This window comes from Lacerta agilis, chromosome 4, assembly GCF_009819535.1.
Source record: "Lacerta agilis isolate rLacAgi1 chromosome 4, rLacAgi1.pri, whole genome shotgun sequence".
NCBI classification, from domain to species: Eukaryota; Metazoa; Chordata; class Lepidosauria; order Squamata; family Lacertidae; genus Lacerta; species Lacerta agilis.
Window position 1 is genome coordinate 91,387,062 of NC_046315.1, and position 18,527 is coordinate 91,405,588.

Below are 18,527 nucleotides of genomic sequence, written 5' to 3' on the forward strand. Positions count from 1 at the left end.
TAAAACTACTTAGAGGAAGTAAGCATGTAAAGCAGAAAAAAAGAAAGCCGTTGTTTATCCCAGTTGATACATGTCTCTTAAACAATGACATTTTAAATCTGTCATCCTTTGCTGTTAGCCTGCCTCTGCAGCATGTGTAAACAGCTCGTTGTACACTTTCCATTTATTTCCTGTTTTACATAGCAATTGGACATACACACACATTATTATTACTATTTTTCCTCCGAGAGATGTGGAAACAGAGCGGTTCCTTTGACTTCTAATTTTCCTCTTGCTCTTAACGCAGCTTTTTATTAGCAGATCCCTCTTCCAGGAAAGCGCTCTGACAGGACAGGAAATCTGTACGCGATATGCCGAGAAAAGAAGCCAGTTTTGATTGGAACCCAGGCTTGAAAATGTAGTAACAGTGCCAGTAACGTATTCGGATTCTTTTGGCGGTATTGTTCGCGAGAGGTCATGGCAATTCCAGGGGCAAAAGGATGTTTGGCATAGTTTCTAATTAGCATACAATGGGTTTGCTTTCGTTTTTTTTTCACCCAGCAGCAGGAGGAGGAGGCTCAGTTTCATCTCCTCTCTTGTTAACTTGCAGAGATTGCTCTGACGAATTCACTGAGTAAGTTATAGGGTGTAAAAGGGGGCAACCTCATTCCTGACTGTGGCTGGCTTCTTCCAGGAATGCTCTTCTGGGGAATCTCCACCCACGACGCCCCCCGCTTCTCCCGTATCCTCAGCTTGGCAGCCGTTCCCCGAAGAGGATTCCGATTCTCCTCAGTTCAGGAGACGAGCCCATACCTTTAGCCATCCGCCGTCCAGCGCCAAAAAGAGGATTACTTTCCAAGACGGGAGGTCCCAAAGTGTCAAGTCTCCTCCTCTGAGACAGAACTCTGCGGAGCATAGCAGGTGAGTTTTGAGCCAAGCGACTGCATAGGAATCTTGTAGGCTTGTCTGGATATCTTTTATCCTCCCCCCACCTTTTTTTTGATGGAACAAGGATAAGAATCTTGGAATAGTTGCCTGGGTTTTTCATTCTATTGCAGGCAGCCGGAGAGTAACAGTTTACAGCATGATCTTTAGTATATTTTACTCAGTAGTAAGTTCCAGTGAGTTTAGTAAGTCCTAGGAGTCCTCATAAGGGAGCTGGTCCTGGAGGAAGAACTGTGAGGGGAGAGACTCGATCAGGCAAGGCCTCCTTCCACCTGCTTCTCAATTTGTATTATTTTATGTACTGTGGCTTCCCGTTGTTTTATTGATTATTGTTTATATTATTATTTATTATAGTTTAGAAATTATTTACTGTAATTGTTTAGTGGATTTATGTTTAACTTTTATAGGTTGATATTTTTATACTATTTTATACTATTCTAATGATTGTTGAATGTTACTTTTTTGATGTAGGTTGCCTATTTTAAAGTTTTGTTTTATTATCACATTTAGTATTGTTTTGGGACGCGGTGTGGCGCTGTGGGTTAAACCACAGAGCCTAGGGCTTGCTGATCAGAAAGTCGGCGGTTCGAATCCCCATGACAGGGTGAGCTCCCGTTGCTCGGTCCCAGCTCCTGTCCACCTAGCAGTTCGAAAGCACGTCAAAAGTGCAAGTAGATAAACAGGTACCGCTCCAGTGGGAAGGTAAACGGCGTTTCCATGCGCTGCTCTGGTTTGCCAGAAGCGGCTTTGTCATGCTGGCCACATGACCCAGAAGGTGTATGCCGGCTCCCTCGGCCAATAAAACGAGATGAGCGCCGCAACCCCAGAGTCGGACACGACTGGACCTAATGGTCAGGGGTCCCTTTACCTTTAGTATTGCTTTAGATTGTTATAAGATGTACATTTTTTGTTTCTTCAGCTTGAAAAACCGCCTTGAGTATCATAAGATAGAAAGACGGTATACAAATTAAAAACGATGAAGGTGTTGATGACTTCTTCCTGTGTAGAGCTTTGCTTCCTACAAACAGAGATTGAGTTTTTGTTGTTAATAAAAACACTTTCATTCGACGGCTGTAAAATATCTGAAGCAATCAGGTGCTTATAATTATGATGGCCTACAATTTAATAAATCAGAAAGCGGCTATAGCCAGCCAATACAAATATGTGCTCCATATAAAGAGCTGCTCTTTTGGATGTGACTCGCTCTTCTGTGCAAACCTCTTGAGATGAACGGAAGATGCACAAAAGCGACTGGACCCACTGATTCGTGGACTTTATTTATTTAAATCTTTAAGGCCTTTAGTGCTTTGTATAAAGAAAAGTAGCAGTTTTGTTTTAAAAGAAGATCGGCCTTGTTTTGTCTAAAATTCTAGAGTGGTTCAAGTCTTGTGCTTTGTTTCATCATAGACCCATTTCTCTTTTCGCCGATCAGGGATTTACAATACAATGGTTTTATTTTAGACTAACATTTTTAGGGTGTTACAGGTAGGTAGCCATGTTGGTCTGCCGTAGTCGAAACAAAATGAAAAATAAAAAAATTCCTTCCAGTAGCACCTTAGAGACCAACTAAGTCTGTTATTGGTATGAGCTTTCGTGTGCTTGCACAAGAAGAAGTGTGCATGCACACGAAAGCGCATACCAATAACAGACTTAGTTGGTCTCTAAGGTGCTACTGGAAGGATTTTTTTTAATTTTTAGGGTGCTTTTCTGTTCCAAACTCTCAAAGCAACATAGAAAAAAAATATGTTTTTAATTATCGGGGGGGGGATATTATTATGTAAGAAGAAGAAGCAAACATTGAACAATGAGGATTTTAAGCAATGCGAAAGCAAAACCAGCAGCAGAACTGTTCTGGCACCTCTCAACCAGGAGAGGGGGGCAGAGACATAGCTCACCTAATCTCAAAAGGACATAGAATTAAGTGTAGTCTTTCGATACTGGAAGAAGAGGAATCCCCAACAACTGCACTTCTGAAAATGGTGGGACAAAGGGAGGATAATATGGGAGCAGGTGGTCCTTTAACTATCCATTCCCAACCTGTTTAGGGAGTTAAAATTGATTTCCAGCACTTTTGGATCAGGCTTCAAAACAAGCTGGAAGTACAGTATCAAATAATTTCTGAGTGACGTGTTCACAGAAAAAGACGCCCCCTTTCATTCTCTCTGGCCACTGCCTTCTTCAATGGACGCAGAACTTGAGCACTTGGCAAAAGCAGTCAGCACACAGTGCATTGCAGCCGTTGAACATGGATGTGGCCAGGGCATGTAAGAAAACAGCCGGAGCATAGCTCTCAAACTTTTTCCTTTTTTTAAGGGAAATTCCCTTATTCTGAATAGGATTCCTCGCAAGAAAAGGGAAAAGTTGCCAGCTATGAGCCAGAGCCTCAATACATTGTCATCTAGATATTGAATAATTCTTATGCAACAGCTTCAGTGTTTAAGATGTGGTCCAATACTTGAACATGTAAATGATTGCACTGTAAGTGTCCTTAAATGCCTCCAAAACTAGATAATTTAGGTGGTTTTATTCGTAATCTTAAGCAAAACTTCCCCTTGAAACTGCAGAACACCTTAACCTTCATAGAACAATGTGCAGAGGTGAGTTGCGGTCTTCGTGAGCCTCCATTGCAGACAGTGGCCATGCAATTTCAAGGAATCACAATACACTATGTTCTGACACCCACTCAGCCAGACCTACATGGTGGTGCCATTTTAACTCTTAGGAGGGCAGGATGAAGGCTTGGATTCCAAATACTCCCATAATCCCACCCCCCCGAACTGTGTAGCCTTAATACCAAGTCACTTTTTAAATTAATTGAGATGAGAGGATTCGTGCAAAGAATGAGCTTGGGTTCAGGATGCCTCTAGCTGAGATTTCCCTCCCTAACATCTAGGGTAGAGAAAGCGAGCCTTTCCCAAGTGTTTTTAATGTACCAAGCCTTTTTGTACTGTATTTCTCCGTTGAAATGACTGAGACGACCATTTATTCATTTATTTTTAATCGTACAATCAGCTCCACAGCCAGACCAGTTGTAACAGCAGCTCTTGCGGTTGAGATCCTTTCTTATACAGATAGGTAATCAATTTTTTCCAAATAAAAATAAAATCCTTCCAGTAGCACCTTAGAGACCAACTAAGTTTGTTCTTGTTAGGAGCTTTTGTGTGCATGCACACTTCTTCAGGTACACTGAAACGGATCTGAAGAATCTGAAGAAGTGTGCATGCACACGAAAGCTCATACCAATAACAAACTTAGTTGGTCTCTAAGGTGCTACTGGAAGGATTTTTTTTTTTTTTTAATTTCGACTACGGCAGACCAATACAGCTGCCTACCTGTAACCATTTTTTCCAGTTAGTGCTAATGCCTCCAATCATCACCATTGCCAAGTTAAGCTTCCCTTCATCCAGTGTTTGTGGCCGGATCTACAATGGATTGCAGTGTGATTGAAGTCGCTCAAGTTGTTTCTTCCCTAAAAGACTGGTATCGGTCTTGCCCTGTTTAGTAGGTTGCTGCAACTCTGTGTAGGAACCGCTTTTCAAACAGCTGACGGTGAATTGTCCCTAGTAGTAAGTCTGCTTCCAGCAGGGGTATCTGTTGCTAATCTGCCCTTCTGTGTCCATGGTTATTTGACCCCCTCTCAAGACCTCCTTCTGGCAGTTTGTAGCTTGTCAGCAAAGTGACCTTGTCTTTTGCTGATGAATTCAGTGTTAGGTTGCCCCCCGCCCCCCCCTAGACACTAATCATTACGATGCTGCGTTGAAACAGGAAACTTGAACAATAATTGTGTTAGACTTGCTGACAACATTTATTTGCCCATTGCTGCAGAGCTGTTGTCTTGCTTGCTCAGCAAGTTTTCTAGTCAAAACAGCAAATCTTCAACAGTTTGATCGTAAGTTGTTTTTGTGCACATGTTGTAGACTCAAAAAACGATCGCCCCAGAAATATTTGGTGGCGGAGGCTTGTAATGATTCACCTTCTAACAGCCTGAAATAATTCTGACGACACTTAAGTTTTCCCGTCAACTCTAGAACACGTTTATTTTGACCGACTCGCATCATTTTGGAGTCCATCACTGTAAAATAACTGCATGCTTTGTATTCTCCCCACCATCTTTCTGCCCACCCCAAATAATATTCTGGTGAAATGTTGTTGTTTTTCCTGTTGAAAGCAAGCCTGTACCTGAAAACAAGGTGGCAGAGTAGCACTTTGTGGGTACATTGCAGAAGGGGAAATCGTAAATCAAAATGAGTTGAGAGAAGCCTGATCATAAGTAAACTAATAACTGTGAATCTATTACCGTATTGGCCCAAATATAAGCTGCACCCGAATATAAGCCACAGCTTTAAAATTCAAGGGGGGGGGGAGAAAATACCCGAATATAAGCCTCTCCCTTAAAATTCTGCAGGCACTCAACCCATAAATAGCAAATATAGAAGAAAATCCGTAGCACCGTATATGCAAATAAAAAAATCAATACTGCACTGTATTATACAGGGAAAGGAACGAATGACATTAGAATTAATTGCACAACAGTCTCAAGCTCGCAAATCGGCAATAAAACAATTTTTTTTTGTTCTGTTTTACCAGCGATATCCTAAAAGCCCATTTTTGTGAGGTTGTGAATTTAAGCCTCACTTTTAACTTTTCGTGGTCAGAATTTTTTTGGGGGGTGGCTTATATCTGGGCCAATACGGTAAGTTTGAATAAGAGCAAATAAAAAAAGGGGAAATTGTCCTAGGGACATAGGGAGCTCCTTTATGCTGCCTTACCTAGAGCTGCTGATAGTTAGACCTGGGACCTTTTGCATGCAAGACAGGTGACCTAAAACTGAGCAACTTTCCCTGTCCTGTTTTGTGTTAATAGTTGAGATGCTGTAGGCTGAAGTAATAAGCAGTTGTCACCACAAATGGCAGACGTGCGTCCAGCAGCTCCCATGCCCCCTTGTAACACGTAGCAGAACTTCCTTCTTGTCCGAATGTTCTGATGTCAGGCAATGGATAAATTACAGTATAGGAGGAGAAGGATGAGTTAAGGTGTGGTGCTGGTGTTTTTATCAGGCTGTTGCAATTACTGCTCGCGTGGTTTTTCTTAGTTCCCAGTATACCACAAGACCTGCAACTTCTTAAGTTTTAATGAAAGCTGAACCTTTAGGGTCTGGTATATCCCTGAAGGGACGCGGGTGGCGCTGTGGGTTAAACCACAGAGCCTAGGGCTTGCCCATCAGAAGGTCGGCAGTTCGAATCCCCACCGCGGGGTGAGCTCCTGTTGCTCGGTCCCAGCTCCTGCCAACCTAGCAGTTCGAAAGCACGTCGAAGTGCAAGTAGATAAATAGGTACCACTCCAGCGGGAAGGAAAACGGCGTTTCCGTGCACTGCTCTGGTTCGCCAGAAGCGGCTTTGTCATGCTGGCCACATGACCCTTCGCCGCAACCCCAGAGTCGGACACGACTGGACCTAATGGTCAGCGGTCCCTTTACCTTACCTATATCCCTGAAGGGGGAGGAGGAGGTAGTTTACCTTGACTAGATGTGCAGGTTGAGGGAAGTGAAGCCAAGTACATCTTTTCGGTTTCTTTAAATGCCCCCCCCCACCTCAACAACTTCAGCAAAATTTCATGGCGCACTAAACTTAAAATGCATCCCGTTTTCACACTGTTGCTGTAATAATGGCAATTACAATTCAGGTCTTGACTGAACCTCTTACATGGTGAGTATGGAGTGTGGGAACGCTTTAAAATGTTGTACTGAAACTCATTTGCTACGCTTTTTCTTATCGCCTGCTGTCAGGCTGACAATGGCCCGACGCGCTCGCAGTGAGAGTGAATCATCGAGTCTCCCTTCTTCCTTCTCTGCCCCATCTTTCCTGAAAAGCTTTTACCAGAGCTCAGGAAAACCATCTCCTCAGTCTGAGAATGAACTCCCCCAGAGGTGAGAACGCTGGTTTCTGCCTGGCCTGCAACTTTGCACTTCCTATGCAGCCGGCTTGCGATAAGGAATTTTTGCCACTCGCTTCTAAGTGAGATACTTCACTTGTTTCGTGAAAACCTGTGAACAGAGCCTTTCTGTGGAAATGCCTGCTGAGGGTTACAGCGCAGAGATCTTGCATAACTACTACACTGTTTTCTAACTAATGCCAAAATAATGTGTTTTTTTAATTAAAAAAAATCAACATTGCCAAACCCAGTAAGTGAAAAATCAGGAGGTTTCTAAATATACTGGTTGTGTTTTTCCCCCAAAATGGGATTATTATTTTTTTTAAAAACCCTGCATAAATCTTTATATGACTTTAAATTATTCCTCTGGACAATCTCTGCATGTCTCCCTAGTGCAGTCTAGTACAAGACTTGGATGTGGAAGCACTTTTATTCCTCGAATAAAACGGATTTTCTGTCATCCTCAGTACCCCATCCATAAAAATGGGGACAATCTTGTTCCGCCACACAGAATGGTTGTAAAGTTTGTTTGAGGAGTTGATAACGAGCAGGGCATTTCACACTACACACTTTTGAAGTGTTATCAGATTTTTTAAAAAATAAACTACCTTTATTGCTGAGTTAACAATGGAAAGAAAATAATCCAGGGACTTTTTTTTTAAAAAAAAGGAGAGAAAAAATGGCAATGTTGATGATATTAGTGGGTATTATACTAATTAGCTGCTTAATCGTGTGCTGTATGGCAGGGGCAGTGTTAAGGCTGCCTGTGTGTGACTAACATTGGCATGCTTTTGTTGTTTTAATGCTTTAAATGAGGAATATAATTTGCACTGGGCTTCTAATGCCTGCTATGAGGGAGGCTTGTTATAGGCTGTGTGAAGTGACCACCCTTTGGCCAACCTGGATATTTGCATTTTGACTGGGTAGTTACTGGTACGATTCAACCGCTGCAGATAGGTTCAGATTCCCCAACCCGCCCTGCTTTCAGTACACAATGACACGTACAGGCGAAACTCGAAAAATTAGAATATCGTGGGAAAAGTCCATTTATGCAAGCAATTGTTTTCATTAGCTACTGGAGTTGAATATATGAGATAGACTCATGACATGCGAAGCGAGATATGTCAAGCCTTTGTTTGTTATAATTGTGATGATTATGGCGCTCAGCTGATGAAAACCCCAAAGTTGAGATTGTTGATTTGGGGTTCTCATCAGCTGTACGCCATAATCATCACAATTACGACAAATAAAGGCTTGACATATCTCGCTTTGCATGTCATGAGTCTGTCGCATATATTAGTTTCACCTTTTAAGTGGAACTACTGAAAGAAATGAACCTTTCCACGATATTCCAATTTTTCGAGTTTCACCTGTACTATACAGCAAGTGTGGTTTTCCCTCGACTTTCTGAGCATGTCGATGAAGGTTTTGTGAAGCCCCAAGTGCATGAGGGAAGTGTCAAAAAGTATCAGTGGTACATTTCTTTGGTATGTACCACTTGAATGGTTTCAGAATTGTGATTTCACCATTTTTGCTGCTCGCGAAAGCATAGGCTTCGCTGCAGTCTGTGGACCATGATGTGGAGGATATTGTGCTTCGGCCTTCTTGTAATGTCTCTGTTTGGATTATATTTTTACTGAACCAAAGCAATGTTCTATTTAACTGGAGGTCTGCAGGCCCAGCAGAGTGTCCATTGGCCCATGCCTGTGGCCCTCTGTCTCAGGTCCCATTCTTTGCCAAACTGGCTTGTGAGTATGCAGGTAACCTTGGACCTGGACCCAGAGAGTCGAGGAGGCTGATGGCGCTCACTGATTCAAACAGAATTAATTGGCTTTGCAGGATTTTCAGTGAAGATCGGCGATAACCATAGCTGAGAAATACCACGGGGATGTTTCTTTCTTTCCTGCTAAACCCAAATGTCACCCTGCAGGTCATCTTACTACAGTGACAGATGTTTGTCTGATGCAACCAATTTTTTTTAATTTAACCATATTACAACTTAAAAGGAGATTAAATAAGAACTTTAAAGTCATATCTGGAGTACATCTAGCCAGCATCTCCTTCACCCCAAGGTCATTTGCTTTCAAACTCCCATCTCAATCAATCAATCACTTTATTTCAGCTTTAAGCTCGTATAAAACAATACTTCTTGGGAGAAAAGCAATGACAAACCTAGACAGCATCTTAAAAAGCAAAGACATCACCTTGCCGACAAAGGTCCGTATAGTTAAAGCTATGGTTTTCCCAGTAGTAATGTACGGAAGTGAGAGCTGGACCATCAAGAAGGCTGATCGCCGAAGAATGGATGCTTTTGAATTATGGTGCTGGAAGAGACTCTTGAGAGTCCCATGGACTGCAAGAAGACCAAACCTATCCATTCTCAAAGAAATCAGCCCTGAGTGCTCACTAGAAGGACAGATCCTGAAGCTGAGGCTCCAGTACTTTGGCCACCTCATGAGAAGAGAAGACTCCCTGGAAAAGACCCTGATGTTGGGAAAGATGGAGGGCACAAGGAGAAGGGGACGACAGAGGATGAGATGGTTGGACAGTGTTCTCGAAGCTACTAACATGAGTTTGGCCAAACTGCGGGAGGCAGTGAAGGATAGGCGTGCCTGGCGTGCTCTGGTCCATGGGGTCACGAAGAGTCGGACACGACTGAACGAGTGAACAACAACAACAAAACAATACTAAGACAAATACACACATTAAATTTAAAAATTAATGACAATAAAAGCCTTAATAAGTTTGTTCCTGGTATGAGCTTTCGTGTGCATGCACACTTCTTCAGATGCACACTTCTTCAGGTATCTGAAGAAGTGTGCATGCACACGAAAGCTCATACCAGGAACAAACTTAGTTGGTCTCTAAGGTGCTACTGGAAAGAATTTTTGATTTTGTTTTGACTATGGCAGACCAACACGGCTACCCACCTGTAGCCTTAATAAGGATACAAAATTAAATATGGGAATTATAAGGAAATTTCACTTTCCAAACAGCAGTCCATTACGTCGCTTAGATGTCAGAACAGAAGTTACTCCCATCTCAAAGATTTTTCAGCTGTGGCGACTTCAGTAACAAACTGTATCTCTTTATTTTGCTAGTTTAATACCGCAATGAGCTTTGAAAACAATAAGTGGGTGTTAGCATTCTGGTTGATGCAGGTTTTAATAGGAGCAGCAATGTTGTTCCTGATTTTAAGCAGTTAAAGCACTGTCCGATGGCTGAGGGAGGCAACAGAACTATTAAAAGTACCTTTCTAATGGAAGTGCTTAAATGCCATAGGCAACATACACCATCTAAGAAGCAGCATTCTTTTCTTGTGTGAGGAATGCCTCTTACAAGATAACACATATCACGCATGTTTCTTTCTTTAAAATTTACTGTAGGCAACTATATGCAGATTTAATCGATCAATTGCATCTCCTAAATTAGTGGACTGAGGCGTCTTTCATCTAGCTATAGCCCTAATTTGTTTTTTTAAAAAATGTATTTATTAACTTTTTTCAAAACATCAACAAAATACATAAAATAAACAGATACAACAATTACAAACACATCACAAATATAAAAATAAAAACTATACAAACAAACTGAAAAATACAAAAATGAAAAACAAAAAATTATTTGTTAAAAACTGCTTCTTTCCTTAACATTGTTGCTTGACTTCCTCACGTCTGCCCTTCCTGCGTTCATTGTCATTCGTCTTTAGTAATTTCTTTACATTGTACCAACCATATTTTCCAAAACTCTTATCCATTTGTTAAACTATTTTCTTAATTCATTATTTCACATTTCCTTAATACTTAACATAATTCTAAATCTGCAGTCTGACATTTCTTCCAAGTTCCTTCTAAATTTCAATCCTACTATATTTTTTTCAAATACATTTTAAATTTTTTCCATTCTTCTCCCACTGTGTCACGGAGTTTCCCGGTCATCTCAGCAAGTTCCATATAGTCCATCATTTTCATCTGCCTATATAGCCCTACTTTGAAGAGGTTCTCTTTTTAACTGTGTTGTCTTATAACTATCAGCTAAAATCTGCCTACCTGGCAGAGGAAGCCTTTTACTGTTCTCATCCTGGTCTTGGCCTCTTTTTACTAAATATTTCTGTGCGGAGGAACATCTTGGCCTCATCTTCCTAGCTTAGTCGACAGAGCACGAGACTCTGGGGGTCATGGGTTCGAGCCCCATGTTGAGCAAAAGATCCCTGCATTGCAGGGGGCTGGGCTGGACTAGATGACTCTCGTCCCTTCCAACTCCACATTTCTGTTTTTGTATGGTCTCTTATTGCTCCTACTATGCATAACAGGTTATCACTGTTAGTGACGGACTTAAGTCATGAGCACTCCCAGTTCACTGACTGGCCATCTTATTTACAAGTTATATATGTAACTGTAAAGCTGTTGAGTTTCTTAATATTTCAGACGTTTCATCAATAGCAAATCTATCTATCTAGGGCTTAGGTTTTTCTTCTTGCACTTTTAGGGCAACCAGGAAAATTGGATGTGTGGTCTTCTGTCATTCAGAGCAATACAAAACAAAACAAAATAAAAAATAAAAAAATTCCTTCCAGTAGCAACTTAGAGACCAACTAAGTTTGTTCCCTTGGTATGAGCTTTCGTGTGCATGCACACTTCTTCAGATACTGAGAAATACAGAGAGAGATAAGCAACATCATAGTCAACCCACCAGAGGATTAAAACTGATAGGAATTTTTCAGCCTTAGGACACATTAGTTAAAGTCTTAAGCATCTGAGCTGCTCTTCTCTATTCACCGGTTGGGCGTGTTTTCATTTTCCAGTTAACATCAGTGAGTAGGTACACAGGCTAAGGCGTGAATTTCCCTTTTAGCTTTCTGTTTTCCTTCAAAGGAAAGGAGAAGTTGAACCGAAAGCAAAGCCGAGAGACAATGCAATTTTTTCATATGCTGCACTTCTAAAGATTTACTTTTGGGTGAGTTACGGCTTGTGGGTTAAAATTAAAAAACGCTCCAATTGTGAACGAAATAAGGGGGATTATTTTTGTTGAAAATTGGTTGTGCAACTGTGCTACCAAGAAATCTAGAGCTTGTTGCTCTTGTTGCTTAGGAAATCCCCTGCATTTATTTGGAGAAGCTCGGTGCTTATGCTGATGAAACTTGAAGAAGGAATAAAAAGGGCTTTTGTAATTGCAGTGTGGTTTTGGTACCAGATCATTCTAAAGGAACCTTTTTTTCCCTGTAAAAGTTTGCAAAAGCAGAAGCAAACTTCACACGATCGTCTCACAGCTGGCTAAATGGAGTTCATGGCCAACCAGGTAGTTTTAAGTGTTTTGCTAATTCCTTTCTGATGCTTCACAATGTATCAGCAGCTTAAGAGTAAAAACACAAAGTGAGAAACTGAACAGTGGTTTCCTTTGCAGTTCTGATTCGGTTACTTTTATCCCTGCTTTGTCTCTAAGAAGGTGCATTAAAACTTAGGTGGGTTTAGTATGGGTTAATGGAAGTCCTTTTTACTTGTGGTGGGAACTGCGATGTGTGCTTGTGAGAGCAATCTCTAAAGTAAAAGGACTAGGTTGGAGCTTCAATGTAGGGGTTTTAAAAAATTAAAATGTAAGGAAACGATAAACACATTTCACTTTCAGAAGGCAGTCTTACTTGCATTTGTTTCACTCTGAAAGCTGCTGTTAAGCTTTACAAGCAAAAGTTGATAGTACTACTCCACACAGCCCAATAAACTGCTCTTGCTAATCTCTAGGGGATTTTGCCATTTCTTTTTGAAACCATTTTTTAAAAAACCTAGCAAAGACTTGCATTTGGTACCTGCTTGGAAAACTAGGTTACTTGGGATCAGAAAATTAAAGGGCCACTGGAAGACATATTGCTCAGGATTCATTGATGTGAGCTCGGTTTTTGCACAGCTAAAGTAGGGAGCGTCTATGGCTATCCTGTTTAGAAATTAACATTTTAGTGATGAGTGTGGGGGCAACAAAAGAGGTCGAAATAGTTCTTTCTTGGTGCATTATTTATATAAAAGCTACCTCACGCCCACTTGCTATGTATGTGAACTATTTAAGATTGTCAAATGAAGGCATTCTGCATACTTTTTGTCACAATACTATTTTGTCAAAATAATGTCACAATAATGCAATGCATTTTGAGAGAGTTTAGAGGGTTTTCTCTGAAAGCCCATGTGTGTCTCCTTTTGATAGCTCTAGTTTCTTCCTCTTTTGTAGTTCAGTCTTTGTAATTCTGTGTTTGAATATATTCATTTGCTTTCATGCACATATAAGACTCATGGAATGTGGATGCAATTTGAAAAAGAGAGACTTGACATGCTTGTTTGGACCTTCACATCAAGTGCCTTGTGTTGTATAGCCTTATCTATCCAGAAAGCCTAAGGCGATTGGTAGTCTTCAGGTAACCTAGAAGTTGAGATAAATCACATTTTTAGCTCACATTCCAGATATATGGACATGAGGGACACACACACACACACACACAGAGAGAGAGAGAGAGAGTCTACTCTCAATTTTGATAATAACGGTTCTGCTATATACAGTTTTCCTCCTTCAAGAAGAAGAAGGAGTTTGGATTTGATATCCCGCTTTATCACTATCTGAAGGAGTCTCGAAGCGGCTAACATTCTCCTTTCCCTTCCTCCCCCACAACAAACACTCTGTGAGGTGAGTGGGGCTGAGAGACTTCAAAGAAGTGTGACTAGCCCAAGGTCACCCAGCAGCTGCATGCGGAGGAGCGGAGACGCGAACCCGGTTCACCAGATTACGAGTCTACCGCTCTTAACCACTACACCACACAAATAGATATGCTGTATGCAACATAGTTTTCCACAACTCTAAATGTTTGATTCCAAAATTGTAGTACGGGACTTACAAGAAACATGTTGGAGATTTGTGGATAAACTTCCAGGTTTCTGGTTGTAGAAACAGTACAGTGCCTAGGACAAAGATATGGCGAAAACTTGGGCCCAGATGAGGCCGGTGTCCTTAATGGAAAGATCTGGGAAGCCTCGCTGTGTGGCGATTACATTGAAAGGATGTAATCCTTTGTGTGTTAAAGGCTGTTCCGCTGGCTTTGCATGGCCATGCCTAGGCTTTTATCCGTCTTCCTTGATGCTGACTTGGGCTGTTGTCTTTTCCTCCTGATCCTGCAGTGATGGGGAAAGAAGAAAAAGGACCTCCTCTGTGTGCAGCAATGACTCTCTAAATGCTGGCGGAATTACTCTTACCCCCCGCCGGATTTCCTGGCGGCAGAGAATCTTCCTAAGGGTGGCATCGCCCATGAAGAAATCACCCTCAGCAATGCAACTTCAAGGTCAGTTTTCATTTTGAGGCGGCAGTTTACATAACGACGATTCGATTTCATATCTCTGTTTAAGAGTGGTAGTTCCCAGTCTGCTCTTAAAAGAAGTGGGCAAGTTCTGCAAGACCCAAGTTTGAATACTTGATATGCTTGTTAGGTGCATGTTTCGTTTTAAGGTTCTAAATGGATGGGTTTTTTTCCAGGTAGTTGGCCTTTTTGTGGCAGTACACTATCAAAGTCGGAGTCAAGTCTATGATTGACTATCCCTGTATCTTTGAGAGCAGAGATAAGAGATCGTATGGGGTTGTAAGCATTCATATTAATTATAGTTTAAGCAAAGGGGTTTGTCAGGAAGTCGGTCCAGAGGATTGGGAATACATGGTTTGTGAAGATTAAACAGGGGAAACCCTGTGTTTTTTTTTCTTGTTTCCCCCCCTTTTTTCTTTTTTCTTCTTTATCTTGTTCCTTTTTATTTTCTCTCTCCCTTCTTTTTCTCTTTTTTTTCTTTTTTTTCTTTTTCTTTCTTTGTTCCTTTCGTTTTTCTTTACAGTGATTGGTATGGGATACTGTAATTGGTTATAGTGCGAAAGTAAGACACAGACAACTATAATATTGTAAATAATTTTATTGGCACTGAAAGGTTTTCTGTTCATATTTGTTGTTTGATGTATCTGAAATTCTGGAATTTTGTTTGTGGAAAATTTAAATTATGCAAAAAAAAAAAAATCAAAAAAAAAATCAACATGTTGTTCTAAGAGTAACCACTTAAGTTGTCTCCAGAAACACATGGCCACATCTCCTCCTATCTGCTTCCGAATCATGTTTCCTTCTGACCTCCCTGGTAACATTTGGTTAACAACTATATTATGCAACGTATCTATGTCACCAGCACTGCCTTGACCTCAAGCTACAGCTAAGGAAGTCATATGGGGTGGTGCAAGAGTGGCAACAGGCTAATGAACATAAGAAGAATCCTACAGGATCTGATCCAATGTCCATCTAGTCCAGGGTTTCCCCAACTTGGGTCTCCAGCTATATTGTTGGACTACAGCTCCCATCACCCCAGCCACTGGTCCTGCTAGCTAGGGATGATGGGAGTTGTAGTCCAAAAACAGCTGGAGGGCCAAGTTTGGGAAACCCTGATTAGCCCAATATCCTCCTCACCCACAGGTGCATCTGGAAAGCCCACAAGCAGAGTCTGAAGGAAATTCATTATGTCATTGCTTCTCAGCAACTGACAATCAGAGTTAATATTGTTACATGTTGGAAAAAGATTGATGGAATGGAATCAAGCCTGTGCAAAGGGCTGGAAGGGGTGATTGAAATTTTTTTTGAAGTGCTTGTGCAACTCCGGAAACAGGAACCGATTGCTGGGGGTGGCAGCCCCAGGTCGGGGAAATTTATAATATCTAGACGCCAAGGTGGCAGCTTGGTGTCGAGGGACATGGAATTAAGATTTTTACAAGAACAAGAATGGCAAGAAGGAACGGAGGAGCACAGAAGAGAAAAGCTGAACACCCTGGGGCTCGATGCAAGGTTTGTTGTGAATGCAGCCTGGATCTGTGGACGTTTGGAAGGAGATCTTTGGAGAGCCAGCTCTGGCGCAAGACAGGAAAAGGCAATGGACAGAAGGGGAGTGGGTTGAAGTATTAAATTTATAATTTAAATGGTCTGTCATGGTATCCGAAATCGGTGTGCGAAGTCTGTTAATCTTAAGTCTATTTTAAGTAAGAAAGGAGATATGGAACTTTAAGTCAAAAGCAGCATGTTAAAGGATAGAAGAAATAAGTTTAGTTATAAGAATATTTGATTATGATTTAAGTTACAATAGTAAGATTAAGATATTTGTGTTATTTTTGAGTAAAGCTAAACTTTTATAGAGTGAAGTTGTTAAGGAATTAAGTGTATTGATTTAAAACCGAAGGTGAAAAGGCGGGGGAAGTCAAGTGTCAAGATTTGAAACTAGAATTTTTTTTTTTTTTTAAGGTATACTGTTAAGAAGGAAAATCCTGACGTTTTATGTATTTGTATTTGTTTTTATTTGTAGGTGTGGGGTCGGGTATGTGTTTTTTTTTTTTTTTTGTATAAAAAACTAATAAACTCTGTTAAAAAAAAAAAAATATTGTTACATGTTGCCCTGTCCTCCATGAATTTGCCAGTCCTCATTTAAGACCATCGAGGCAAGTGATCACATCCCTTCCCTTTGCCTCTTCTGAATCTCCTGCCAGCCAGTTAAACTGGAGGAATCCTAGTGTTAAAAGGGAGGGAGAAAAAACTTCTCTCTCCTCTTTCTTCACACCGTGCTTGTCAACCACTTTGCATCATTTGGGCCTGTGTCATATTGCCTTTCAGGTGCTATGAATCAGATGTGATGCAGATGGTATGGGCCATCTTTCCTTGGTTTTAAAAGAATATGCTAGAAATACTAGCATAGGAAAAGGCAGGTGTTGGGGTGTGTGCCAGATCACCAGATCTGTCTCGGGTAATGAAGGCCAACTGAGCAAAGCTAGATCAACTCTTGGTTAAGATTGGCAAAGTTTCACCCCTGGAGGAAACTTTCGGCTAATTGCAAGTTCGCTGCAGTACTGCTTTCAATGCCTAAGCTGGATAATATCCAGTTATCATATTGACAGATGCTGCTGCTTGGAGAGTGCTCTAGTAACAGTTCTGGATGCTAAATCAAAAGGAACACTAATTGCAATTAGCAGTTAAAGGGACCCCTGACCATTAGGTCCAGTCATGTCCGACTCTGGGGTTGCGGCGCTCATCTCTTGTTACTGGCCGAGGGAGCCGGCGTACAGCTTCCGGGTCATGTGGCCAGCATGACAAAGCCGCTTCTGGCGAACCAGAGCAGCACACGGAAACACTGTTAGCTGTTAGGAAGTATTTATTCAAGGGAGGCCATAGGCCAGAAAGAAAGGGTTCAAGCATTTCAACTTTTGTCTTTCCCTAAAGCCGATATACGGCGCATTAAGGGAATATATATAGTCCTGGCACTTTACTCTCGAGAACAAAACTTGCAGAATTATGTATGTCTGCTGGCACTTTCTGACTTGATTGTTATATTCAGCAGAACCACAGAAGATGAATGCTCATTAGCACTTGATTTCCAAAATTACATGCAATAGGTGACACTGACTGTTAGAATGGCTCATCTGTCTGTCTGGCAGGGCAAACTGTGGATGCAAAGAATCTTAAAACAAATTTGCTGACTGCTGTGTGAAGAAGTAGTATTGGATGAGATAACAAACCCAGAGTTAGGCTGTATCAGGGTGACATTGCAAAAGTCCCATCTTGCTTTCTTGTGAGGGTCCAGCTGGGCTTGTAGCAACATGTCCTTAGGTCCACGGGCTTCAGTTAGGGTACTATATATGTTGCTGAGTGCTGGAGCACAGACTAAAAATACCACGTACTACTGTTATTGTTTATAGAGTGTCATCAATGTACATGGCACTTCTGCAGAATAAGCAAAAAACCAAAACCCCAGTAACCCAGGTGTCTCTCCCAAGAGGAGAGAAAAGGGAGATGGGTGGATGTGAGCATATGCAGTAATATACTCTCAAATAGTGTTTAATAAATCCATGGCTAATGCAGCAATATTTTGCAGATGGAGGTGATGTAAATGAATTGTTGCCGCTGTCTCCTCTTGCGCGATCTTTTGATGAAGACCCCCTTGTTTCCTTATTGCAAAACGATGATGTTCAAGATAAGACTGGGGAGAAAAAGAACTCCGAAGAGCTGCAGAGTCTGTGGAGAAAAGCCATCCATCAGCAGATACTGCTTCTTCGGATGGAAAAGGAAAACCAGAAATTGGAAGGTTAGTGAAGGTTAAGATAAAGAATGGTTGAGGATGTTGCTCTGCCTTCCAGGCATGGGCGTCCCAGGGATCAGTTAACGAATTCCCTGTGAAACTTGAAGCAGAAGTAGCTAATGAAATGTGCAAATGGCAAATTTCATGGGCTTACCTTTTGTCCTTCAATATAAAGGTTTTCGGTATGCGTCACAAAATTAAGATAAAACTGTTCAAGCAAATGACAAGCCCATCCTGCATGGCTTTTGGGTCTGGCTGGACCGGCGATCCCTGTTGCAGTTCAGCACCTTAAAACCATGTTTGCAGTGGTACCTCGGGTTACATACGCTTCAGGTTACATACTCTGCTAACCCAGAAATAACGCTTCAGGTTAAGAACTTTGCTTCAGGATAAGAACCAGAAATTGTGCTCTGGCGGCGCAGTGGGAGGCCCCATTAGCTAAAGTGGTGCTTCAGGTTAAGAACAGTTTCAGGTTAAGAACGGACCTCCGGAACGAATTAAGTACTTAACCCGAGGTACCACTGTATTTTCCTTTATCTATATAAGATGATAGGCAGT

The 18,527-nt window shown here is 41.4% G+C and overlaps 1 protein-coding gene across 7 annotated transcripts in view; it reads left to right on the forward strand.

The window, feature by feature from the left end:
* TBC1D4 (TBC1 domain family member 4) overlaps positions 1-18,527 on the forward strand; it is an 81,073-nt gene that overhangs the window by 49,811 nt on the left and 12,735 nt on the right. For 5 of the 7 annotated variants that reach the window (XM_033147967.1, XM_033147962.1, XM_033147964.1 and 2 more), the window contains exons 10-12: positions 674-900; positions 14,010-14,170; positions 17,766-17,975. In XM_033147967.1, the coding sequence (XP_033003858.1) occupies positions 674-900; positions 14,010-14,170; positions 17,766-17,975 (598 nt within the window). Of the gene's footprint in view, positions 1-673; positions 901-6,709; positions 6,851-14,009; positions 14,171-17,765; positions 17,976-18,527 lie in introns of all 7 variants that reach the window. The other 2 variants (XM_033147968.1, XM_033147969.1) reach the window with 1 other exon arrangement.